Source organism: Kryptolebias marmoratus, linkage group LG8, assembly GCF_001649575.2.
Source record: "Kryptolebias marmoratus isolate JLee-2015 linkage group LG8, ASM164957v2, whole genome shotgun sequence".
NCBI classification, from domain to species: Eukaryota; Metazoa; Chordata; class Actinopteri; order Cyprinodontiformes; family Rivulidae; genus Kryptolebias; species Kryptolebias marmoratus.
In genome coordinates this window covers 13,709,424-13,720,876 of record NC_051437.1, presented here as the reverse complement: position 1 = coordinate 13,720,876, position 11,453 = coordinate 13,709,424, and the positions used below count along the sequence as shown (strand labels likewise).

Below are 11,453 nucleotides of genomic sequence, written 5' to 3'. Positions count from 1 at the left end.
AAGGTGGGCGCGAGCCATCCTCCTCCACGCTTTGGATTTTCTAAAAGAGAGCATCCTAAATCTGTGAGGAGTCATCCAGCAAGTTCAGCCCCGGCAGGATGGGAACGGACGCACGGCGGTGCTGGAGTGAAGAAGCGAGAGATGGTTTTCTAACCTCTGTCAGAGGCTGAGACCTGCTCCCCTCCTCAGGTGGAACCTCTCTCTCTCTCTCTCTCTGCACATTAACTGCACACCAGCTTCCAGAGGGGTGACTGAACTCCAGCCATGCTGTGTGGTCTGAGGAGAGACACCAAGAGCAGCGTTGGTAAGAGCACCTCCACTTTGATCCTCAAAGAAAAAACAAGAAAGAGCTGCTTGACTCTGAGCTAAATGCTCCTCTGAGACTCTCCTTTTGCCCCCGAACAAATGTCTGCGCCCATAATGGCTCTGATAGACCGTAAAAGATTTAAATGTGAGTGGACTCGACCACCAGCCCTGCCATGTGTAATTGGGGCAGATATAGTAACTGGATCTGGAAGAGCTCGTTCTCTAAATAAAGTTTCTCCATCTGAAAATAGCCTGCTGATTTCGCTGTCATCGCTGGCCCCCGTGCTTAACCTACATTCTGATTGGATGTGAAAGGGATGTCACGCAGAGCCCCCCGACTCGAGCGAGGAGTTAATTGCCTCCGTTGATTTACGCGGAAAAAGGGCGGCTTTTTGCCTCTCCCGTTCGTCATCCCAATACGACACCGAGCCCTCCGTCCTCATTTCTCTTTGAAGCGCCAGTCGTCCCACTGTTGGGGTTGTTTGCGATCATCCTGACCCCGGCTCGCCGGGTGACTGATGGTTATTTTAAGCTGGAGGATGATGGCTGCCGGATAGCTCGGTGGTACAGTAGTGTTCAGTCACGTGCGCTCCATTGGGCCCTTGTAACCCAGAGCTAATGCTGCCTTTTGACAGAGATGACAGCTGCTGGACTGTCAGGGCCCCCGGGAGCCCGCGTGGTTACAAAGCTTTTGCCTCGTCTTACATGTTTGTGATGTGTCATTCACTTTGTGTGTGTGTGTGTTTGTGCCTCAAAGCTGCTGGACTCTCTGTGCAAAGGATGTTAAAGGAAAGGGTGGGGGGTGGGGGTGCTGGAATAAGTAAAATATCATCATGCATGTGTATGTTCTGTACATCACTGTGGAGTCTAGCAGAGAGATACTCGAGGGCTGACTCATGCAGCCGCTGCGAAGGTTACGCTTTCTTCTTGGCTCCGCGGGATCTCGGAGCTGCCTCAAGGTTTCAGGTCAGAGGAGGCATGACGAAGGATCCATACCTCTCAGCTGTCTAAAGGCTTTCACTTCAGCTGGACAGATGTGGAGAGTCAGTGCAGACAGGGAGGACAGAGTGGGCCTGGATGTCCTGCTATTGCAAATCAACACAAATAGCAGTTCTGGGGTACGGAAATGGGCATTTTACATGACAGGTCCATAAATGATGTCCGTTTCTGATCAGGTTTTCACCTTTAACAATTTGCTGATACATCATTCGTGTCACAGCATTAAATTAATCAAGATTTGGGGGAATCAACTCATTATGACGTCGTAATAGTGGCTGAGTCACGCAGTGGAGTAAAACTTGACTCCTGGCATTGTTAAAAGCATGCTGGAACTGCTGTGAACGATTTATCCTCACTGCAGCATATTTGTGCCTGTAAAGAATTTTTTTTTTTTAAATTCTGGACACACCTTTCCATTCTTTTTCTAACAAAGTAGGTGTGTTCAGACTTCTGGATGCAGCATTTTAAAGCAAAATAGAGAATAGTCGGAGGCCTAGGTGTCCTTGAAGGAATGATGATTAGTGCTCGGGGTGTGTGTCGGAAAGGACTCACAGCTACTACCAGCTACTCAGCTACTGCTCTAAGCGGCTGTGGATCAGTGGTCAGAGCAGTTGTCCTCTGGTGAGACAGTTGGAGGTTCAATTCCAGGCAGCAGTCACATGTGGAAGTGCCCCTGGGCAAGACACTGAACCCCTAATTGCCTCTGATGTGCCCCACTGGTGTAGGAATGTGATCTAAAGCACTGCTTAGACTCAATAGAATGGTTTATTTATTTCAGAGTGCTGTATGAATGTGTGTGGATGGTAGATGAGGGTGGATTGTGTTGTAAATCGCTTTGAGTGGCCTGGTTGGCTCGATAAGTACAGTTCATTCACCACACCAAATTTGAACTCAGTACCTGTAAAGTTGATGAGTTGCGGGCATTTTTCTGTTTGCTGAAGTTAATTAGCGAACATCTTAAATCTGGGAGACTCCAAATTGTGACAAGTTTTTTTTTTCTGAGAGTTTCATTAAAATTTGTTTCTTGTGGTTCATGAAATATTTCGCTAACAGAGCTGAAAATGTGTATTAGGGAGGAGTCTCACCTACTACCACACCAAAAACGATGCTCAGTTTATGTAAAATTGTAGTAATTATAGCATTGTTCTCAATGTTTTGCCAACAGAGAGACAAACAAACACAGACAGGCACAGGAAAAAAAAAAAAAACATAATCGCCAACCTTCACCTTTCAGCGGCGGGTGATTAAAAAGAATAGGTTGGAAATTTTTCTCCTGCTGCGAAAAACTATTTCAGATTGGAGTATTTTTTTTCTTTTAGACCTCCAAAGGCAGCAGTTGATCTCCACAGCAGTGCGGAAACCTTCTGCAACGACTGAATGGGGTGCTTTGAGCCTGACTGTGCATTACCACAGCAGTCTGTGTTGTGCTTGCACAGTGAAAGGCAGTGACTTGTCCTGCTTTTACAAAAAAGAACCTGCCGCTGCTCTTCTTTCGGGGTTTTCTGTGCTGTTTAATCACTGCACCGGACACCTGAACGGATAATCCACAGTGGACGGGATTAAGGAAGTGCCAAGTCAGTTCCCTCACCACTGTGACGGCAGATATGACTGCACGGCCGCATTCAGGTCCAAATGGCTCTGCTAATCTGTGGACGCTGTCATTACTCACTATGGGGTTGAAAAAAAAAAAAGATTAATAAGTACTTTGCCGCAGAGTAGATAAAACATTTCCCTGCCCTCTGTAGCAGCTGCTGTCAATGACATGAAAATGAGGATTTTCTTTTCACCCAAACACAGTCCATTAACTGCACGCTGTTCCCGTGTTTAAGTGGGTGCATGTTAACAGTTAATGTATTCTTCTGTTAAATAAAAGGCATACCCTGCAAAAAAAGATGCTGTTTAAAACAGCTGATTATGGCCTGCTGCTGAATGGCCACTGCCTCCTGCCCTTAAAACAAATAACACAAACCGGTCAAATTGACAGATTTTCAGCTCTAACTTGAGCCGAGTCCAAGCCCCGACACGTATTTTGATTCCTGACAAAATTACACAAGGCCCTTGTTTAAAATTTTGCCATTACCCATTTCGAGTCAGCTCTGTTTGTCCGTTAGCAAAATATTTTCCTGAACCTCTGGATGGATTTGAATAAAATCTTTAGGAACTAATCGTTGGTTGTACTTGAACAACTGATTAACTTTGGGAGCCAACCCAATTCAAGATGGCCGCCACAGCTAACTGGCCTTAGCAAACACAGAAATGGCTATAACACTGTCAGTTTTACAGATGCTGAAGTTAAAATTTCGTGTGGTAGTGGCTGAGACTGAACTCCAACGCAGACTCGGAGTGCTAACAGATTGTGCAACATCTTAAAATATTGCGTGTGATTGTGGTTAAACCTAAACAGCTACAAATGTATTATTTCTCATCATAAGATGATCCTAAAACTCTGGCATGAAAGGCAACGGGTGCTCTGCTCTCCTCCAGGGTAATCAGGCCTTTAATTTTTGGGGTGTTTTTTTTTCTGGAGACAGTTTGATGACCTTTTCAGCCTCCCGATCACTCTGCGTCAGCTCACGCCCAGTGGATGACGTTGTCGTCGGTTCAGTGTTGCTCTGCATTACCCAGGTTGAAGTTCAAAGCGCTGAGGTGTCACAGATGGGCAGTCATGTTCGTTTAACCGTCTGCTGCAGAGTTTACATAAAGCTGTCACCTCTCTGCTGCCTCCTCAGATGAAGGGCCGTACTCAAAGGGGAACAAAGAGGCAACTGACCAATCACATTCGTCCCGTGGGCACAGCCTTTCAGGTACAATACAGTCATTTTGTTTGTGACTTTGTTTGTATTTGTTTATGACTTCATTTTGTGTTGTTGCCCGTCTGAGTCACTGCTGCCTGCCCTTTACCTGCGTCCTCAGAAGGAATAAGACTCCTGCTTGCCTTTGTTAGAGAATATTTTCACATGCCTCCTATGTTTTGCTTGATCTTGCGCTGCTCTAAATGCTTAGGCAAGTTGTAAAGATGCTTCTGTGGCGTACCTGTCATGGGGCCTAAACCGCACTCGGCAGACTTCATGCAAGCTGATTTTTAACAACACAGCACAATGTTGACCACGAGACAGAATGAGTTCTCTGATGACGCAATGCAGCCACAAATCTGTCAACTATTGTCCGATTTATTTTTGAATAACCCCTTTTTTAATAATGTGTATTAACTTACCTTGAAATGTGACAGAAATTGAAGTAATAAAAGTCCCCTTTCAATTTTAGGGTTTTATGTAATATGTAATTGGAAAACAAAAAACAATCACCTGGTCCTTATCAGGTCATAGTATTTGGTGAACACACCCTCAGATGAAAAGACAACAACAAACAACAGTGCCACCATTTTTTTAAAAGAAAAAGCTAAATCTTAATGCACAATCAGTGTGAAAAGCTTTGTACACCACATGCATTGGTAGCTTGACTTAAAGTTTACTACTTATATTGCACCAATTCACAGCAGTAGTCATCAAGTCCAAATCATAACTCCAATTCAGCCCAAAACAGATCCAGATTCAAATCCAATTACCATCAGGTCATTACAATTATAACACAACGCATTCACAAACGTGCCAAACAGTAAAAGTTACCTGCCTAAGGAAACCAGCAGAGTTTGTTGAATCTTCACTATCCCCCATCTTGAGCAAGCTTGAAGGTGACAGTGGGAAGCAATGAGTCCCTCCTATCAGGATGGTGACCCTCCAGGACCAGGACTGGACACCACTGCTCCAGCAGAGCCAGGTTCAGAAATGGTGGCCATCTGCCTCGACCGGCTGGGGTTAAGAGGGCAGGAAAGAAACAGTATTGGTCCAGGTGTATGGGAAGAAGAACACACGATAATGGCAGCAATAACTGCATGTAAAAACACGGTAGGAACTCTGGGAACCCCAAATAAACCTGCAGTCTGAGAACAAAGTGCTTTGTTAAGGAAACAATGAAACACTAAGATCTTTAATAAAGGATGTAATCTTTTTCTGTCCAACTACAATTATCTCTCACATTGTTGTCAATGAGTTTTGGCCTTTTCTGTTTCTAATTCTAGATGTTTGTGGGCATTCATTAATGCACTGAACTTAAAAGGTCCCACCACAGCGTTTTAGTTGGCTTGAGGTCAGCTGTTGCACAGATGGCTTCCTGTTTTACTTAAAGGTGCTTTAAAACAAGTCAAACTGTTACATCTCACCGTGCCTTATAGTTGGCATGAGATGTAATTGTTGATAGGCTATGTTTCGATTTCACCAAATTACCTTTTTTCTTCTGAAAGAACTCAGAAGTCGGATGATTTATTTAAATAAAACTTTACAAACTAAAGCCATGCTGCCAAGCTTTTCTAAATGGACTCAATGTATACCGTGTTCTTCCTGACCAAGATTTCATTTTTTTTTCCCTCTGAATTCACTCAGAGGCTTGAAAAGAACTGAAAAGATGGATGATGGAGTGTTGAAATGTCTGTAGCTGTGTCTCAGAGAATAATCTGTGAGCGATTCAGGGGAGGGAAAAAAAAGCCTTTCCTTGCCTTTCAGATGGGGTAGTTCTGTCAAGCAGACACTAATTCTTACTTTGGATCTGTGCCTGCGTCTGTATCTGTCAGCAGATGAGTACCGAGGAGTGACCACGGTGGAGCTGATGAAAAGGGAAGGCAGCAGCCTTGGCCTCACCATCTCCGGAGGCTCTGATAAGGATGGCAAGCCCAGAGTGTCCAACCTGCGGCCAGGTGGGCTCGCTGCCAGGTGAGATCTTTGCTCGGTGACTTTAGCCTGGACGTGTCATCCTGCCCCCACATGTGCACACGTTACTTTAGGTGTTTTTTTAGGTCAGTTGCGTGTCGGTCCATGAAACACCACAGCAGGATAATCTGTTCACAAAGTCCGCACAGATGGGATCATAAACTGAAATCACTATGTTCTTTGAAAGTATTGTATGGGCTCATTTTAAATAGGAAACTATCAACTGGTGGCCCTCAGGCTGTATGCCTGTCTTACAGAGTTTTAAAATAGTAAGAAATTACATACATTTTTGATACAGAAATCACTTGTTGCCCAGCTCACAAAGAGTAAATGATGGCAGTCTCTGGACCAGTGGTGTCCAATCCTGGTCCTGGAGGGCCTCTATCATGCCTGTTTTAGATGTTTCCCTGCTCCTCATTAGCTCAGAAGAACTGATCATTCAAACTAGGTGTGTCAAAGCAGAGAAACATGTAAAACATGCAGGACAGTGGCCCTCCAGGACCAGGATTGGACGCCGCTGCTCTAGCCAATCAGAGCCTTCGCTCGGAGCACATGATCAGTTTTTTGTAAACAGTCTTATCTTGTCTGGTCAGCTCAGGATATGAGAAGCACTGAAAAGCTAAAAATCCTCATTTCAGCTCCTACATGGCATAGGTTAATGAGTTATTGCTAATCTCTGCAAATTCAGAGGTTTGCTCAACATCTGCAACTAGGTTGAGACATTTAAGTTTTTGCCTAGATTTCTAAGCTCAATTTAAGTATTTTTGACCCAAAAATGCTCCCTAGCATTGTCAAACTTAAACCTCTCTTATCAAAATAATTTTGTATCACATTATTTAGCATTCCTCGTAATTTTTGAACCAATTTCAAAAAGTAAAATTGTAACTTTGATATTTTTGGAAAGAACAAAACAGCAAGATGAATGTCATTTAATTTGGGAATGTGAAAACTATTCTAACTTAAAGGACCAGCATTCCTTTAGGGAATGCATACTGCCTGATGCCTTTCCTGCCAGAGTTTTAAAATAAGGTCGTCTTAGGATGATAAAGGACAGAGCTGTAGGCATTTTGGTCAAACCTTGTAAACGATGTTATCCGTGATATCCCGATCTGTTGTTCACGACTCTCAGCTACATCCAGTGATTACTTTCTCTAAGCTTACTTTAAGTGTTTTTTTTATGTTAAGAGGTTTTTAAAACTTTTGATTAAACTGATTTTTGATCAACACGAAAAAGCAAGAATCACACTCCATCGTGATTGAGTCACACATGGCTGCAGTGAAACACGCACACACACACACTTTGTCGAGTTAGAATGACACAGACCTCTGCAAGTGTCTCGGCTAAATATGCCATTCCCCTTCAAGTCTAAGGAGGTTTACAGACAGACGCTGAGCTGATTCGTCCAAGCAGCTTGTCTTCACACCGCTGACCTCATGCCTGTGTGGACGCACTGGTTAGTTTAATGGGTGGAGACGTAAGGGNGGGACAGGAGCGTGTGGTGAGGCTGGACCGTCGTGGCGTTCGGCTCCCTGTCTGCTGCTGTCGCCTCTGATTGGCAGCAGCCTAAAGGTGAGAAGGCCAAGAAGAGCAGGACATGGATGTGATTAATTAGCTCCCGAGTGAGTGGCGGATTGACTCAGAATGTCAGATGTGAGGCACCGTCGAGTCATCCCTGTCAGTGTCAGAGAAGAAGAGACTTTCAGTCATCTCGCTTCAAAATCGGCGCTGCTTTTTTTTTTTTTTTTTTTTCCCCAACAATGTCCCTGCATGTTTGTCTGCTTACTGCAGGGGGAATTTAAAATCAGATCATCTTTACCGTCTAAGATACCAGCTATGATTGTTATTGTCGGCCTCCAAAAGGCGAAAGGCAGGCAATAATGTAACTGGATGTACCTCTACAAGTTATTAACCTTTGGAGTCAACCCATTTTGGTGTGGTAGTGGATGGTAGTCATCCACATCACATAATCTGAGCACTAACAGATCACATGAAATCTTTTTAATTAAGGTTTTCTCTTTTTTTTTGGCATCTTTTTTCATCATTAAGTCAGATATAATCTTTGCCTCTTTCCCACGGAGGGATGATATTCTGAAAAAACATGCAGAACATTAGCTGAAGCTACTAGTAATGACTTAAAAGTTGCCCGTTATAAACCTATTTACTGTGTTAACAGACACATGGAGATATTAAGATTTCGGAGACTTCTGTGATGCGAGGGAGCTTTCCTCGTTGATCCTTAATGGCTTTCATCTTCTGTCCATAATCACCCTACAGGAGTGACCAGCTGAATGTGGGAGACTACATCAAGTCAGTAAATGGCATCAACCTGTCAAAGCTCCGGCACGATGAGATCATTAGCCTGCTGAAGAACATCGGGGAGCGAGTCGTGTTAGAGGTGGAGTACGAGCTGCCTTCATTCGGTATGTGATGCCATCAGACGAAAATGCTCAGACTCTGGAGGCTTTATGGCAAAGGCAGAGTTTATAATGATTTCTGGCTGATCTAGATCATTCTCATGACAAGAAAGAACCAAGGTTTATATCATGCAAACCAGTGGTAATTATTTATCAGGGAAGAGATCTGTTAACCAACAAAAATCAAATGTCATCGGTTGATGTTCAGTCTGCAAGGTAGACGTAGAAAACATTCATGCAAGACGTGACTGACAGCTGTCACAACAGGGTGTTATCATTACGCTAAAGGAAACGTGCAGTTAGGCATCGCTCTGAAGCACCAGCTCTCCTGGTCGCAGCGGCAGGAAGATCAGCTGAAAGTGTCTACAGTCCTTCCTCCTACCTCTACTTTTAACACAACTTGAACGTTGCGCTGTTTGGTCTGCAGAGAAAAAGATGGATTAGATCAGTGGTTCCCAAATATTTCAGCTTTAAATTTATAGTGACAAAGGTGTGTGACCCCACCTGTTGGCTGTTTAAATATCCAAAAATGGTAATGACACTATTAAATAAGAGCATAATGACGACACAAACAGTGCTAACATCCTAAAACATGCTATTTTTTCTGCTATTCAGTTCGTTTTTTTAAGATTCAGCACCTCTAAGTTAAACTTGCCTAAAGAAATTTACCTTTTATCACTAGTATTTCTCTAAAAAACATTTCCTAAACCTGATATTTTTCTCTTTTCTTGTAGTCCAGAACCCGTCAGGAGTCATAACCAAAACCATAGAGGTGCTGTTACACAAGGAGGGAAACAGTTTTGGCTTCGTCATGAGAGGTAGGTGAAAGTGACGTTTTCCATCACGCAGTTATAAAGCTGAAGGCTTTGCACTGATTTATGTTTGCGTGTCTTTTTATGTTCAAGGGGGTTTCCATGAAGACTGGCGGAGGTCCCGCCCTCTGGTGGTCACCAGCGTCAGGCCTGGGGGTCCTGCTGACAGGTCAGGATGTGAACATAGATCTTTATCGAGAATGTTCCTGCAAATACAAGTGCAGCTGTTTATCAGGATTGTTTGAACGTGCGTGAATAGGCTTACATGCGTGTTTCCTCATTGTGTGCATGTAAATTTGCAACCAACTGACTGCATTTTTATAATTGCCTGATTTTATTTTATTTTTTTCACAATTAAAACCTGATTCTGTAATCCACGTGGAATCAGACTTTGAGCATCGTTGCGCCCCGCTGCTTATAAACCCACCGCAGATCTGCGTGGACGTTGCTGTGTTTGTTGCTCAGGCCCTGCATGAAATTGTGGCTGTGACACATAAAAAGTATCTTCAAAGCAGAAAGGGCACCGCTCATCCTGAGGCTAACACAACATTGCACTCCCACCCCCCCACCCCCCCGAAAACCGAGCACCGAAAAACACTGAAGCGGACATAATTCAGCATCAAAGCGTCATTTATTCTGTTTATCCTTCATCTCACCTGGGAGGGGGAGAAAAAAAAGGCTCGCTGCTTAATCATTCACTCTGACCGGCGCTTCAACGCTTCTGTGAGCATCGCGCTCTGCTCAAGCATGTTTTCACCCTTCCTCCGTTCTCTCCTCCAGAGAGGGCACTCTGAAGGCCGGAGACCGCGTTTTGAGCATAGATGGGATGCCTCTGAACAGGGAGAGGCACGCTGATGCTTTGACCATGCTGATGCAGAGCGGCCAGGAAGCTCTGTTCCTGATTGAGTACGACGTTTCTGTCATGGGTGAGCAATCACACACACACGCACACACACGGGGATTATGTGGAGGCATCGTAGGGCAGCGGTTCTCTGAGGGTAAATAATGTGGCCGTTTGGTTGCATGGAGACGCCAGCAGGCCAGACACACAAGCCTGAGATGCAGATTAAGCAGGAAAAGGTTAGAAAGATGATACTTTATCAAAATGAGATTTTTATCTCCCCAAAATGTGGGAATTAAAAAGAAACTTGAAAAAGAATTTTACTTTTTGCTGCTGGACTATTCCCATTACTGAACATGGGATTCAAAAACTGGTTGGACATGAGAAAAAATTCTCATCTGATAAATAATAAAAAGACAAAATGACAACAATTAAACAACAATTTATTAACCCTCATGATTTTATTCCTTAAATGACTGATGGAAACAACGTTTTTATTACAGAAAAAACAGTTCTTTTGTACTGACTGTTGTGTTTAATATTTTTTAAAAACTGCACTCAGTGTAAGAACAGAGAGTAGCATTACTGTGAAAATCCTCCCCATGAAATAGCAAAATAAGCCACCAAACATATGAGCTCGCTGTATGACTGAAAGCCTAATTATAACCTCGTTTTGGTCACGGTGACTAATTCTCAAGATTGTGCTCTTTGCCCCGCTCTGTGCAAACTAGGGCAGGTCAGTAAGGACAGTAAACACATGTTAACTCTGTGTGTGGGGTAAATTTAGGATTTATTGGCCCCATCTCTGAAACACTGCATCAAAAATCATTCGGCGACATCCCACCTATCAGTTCTGAGCAGTGAGACGGTTTATTTGTCCTATGCAGTATGCAGTAAGGAAGGAGAACATATACTCTGTTTGCAAAGTTTTCCAGTCTAATCTAACTAAAAAAAAAATGGCTTTTTATAGGTATTTTTGACTGCTAAGCTGATGACTTCGTAAAAAAAGGGGAACTATCAATATTAATAACTCAACAGTAACAAAACAGAAATAATCCTTGTTGGCACAAAAAACACCATTTCAAAATCAAACCATCTTCTCATCCCCCTTAACAACTCTTTGGTATCTCCCTCGCCTCAGGTCAAGAGTCTCGACACCACTCTCTCCTTCACTTCCCACATTAACCATATCACTCGGTCTGCCTATTTCCATCTCCGTAATATTAACCGTCTCCGTCCTTCTCTCTCACCCCGCTCCACTGCCATTCTTGTTCATAGTCTTGTCACTTCCCGTATAGATTACTGCAACTCCCTCCT

The 11,453-nt window shown here is 43.6% G+C and overlaps 1 protein-coding gene across 1 annotated transcript in view; it reads left to right on the top strand.

Annotated features, from left to right (window-relative positions):
- grip2a (glutamate receptor interacting protein 2a) overlaps nt 1-11,453 on the top strand; it is a 32,784-nt gene continuing 21,331 nt past the window's right edge. Inside the window, exons 1-7 of the mRNA XM_017409762.3 lie at nt 1-304; nt 4,035-4,109; nt 5,936-6,071; nt 8,344-8,489; nt 9,218-9,301; nt 9,389-9,464; nt 10,076-10,221. Of these exons, the coding sequence (XP_017265251.1) occupies nt 265-304; nt 4,035-4,109; nt 5,936-6,071; nt 8,344-8,489; nt 9,218-9,301; nt 9,389-9,464; nt 10,076-10,221 (703 nt within the window). The 5' untranslated portion in view covers nt 1-264. The remainder of the gene's footprint in view (nt 305-4,034; nt 4,110-5,935; nt 6,072-8,343; nt 8,490-9,217; nt 9,302-9,388; nt 9,465-10,075; nt 10,222-11,453) is intronic.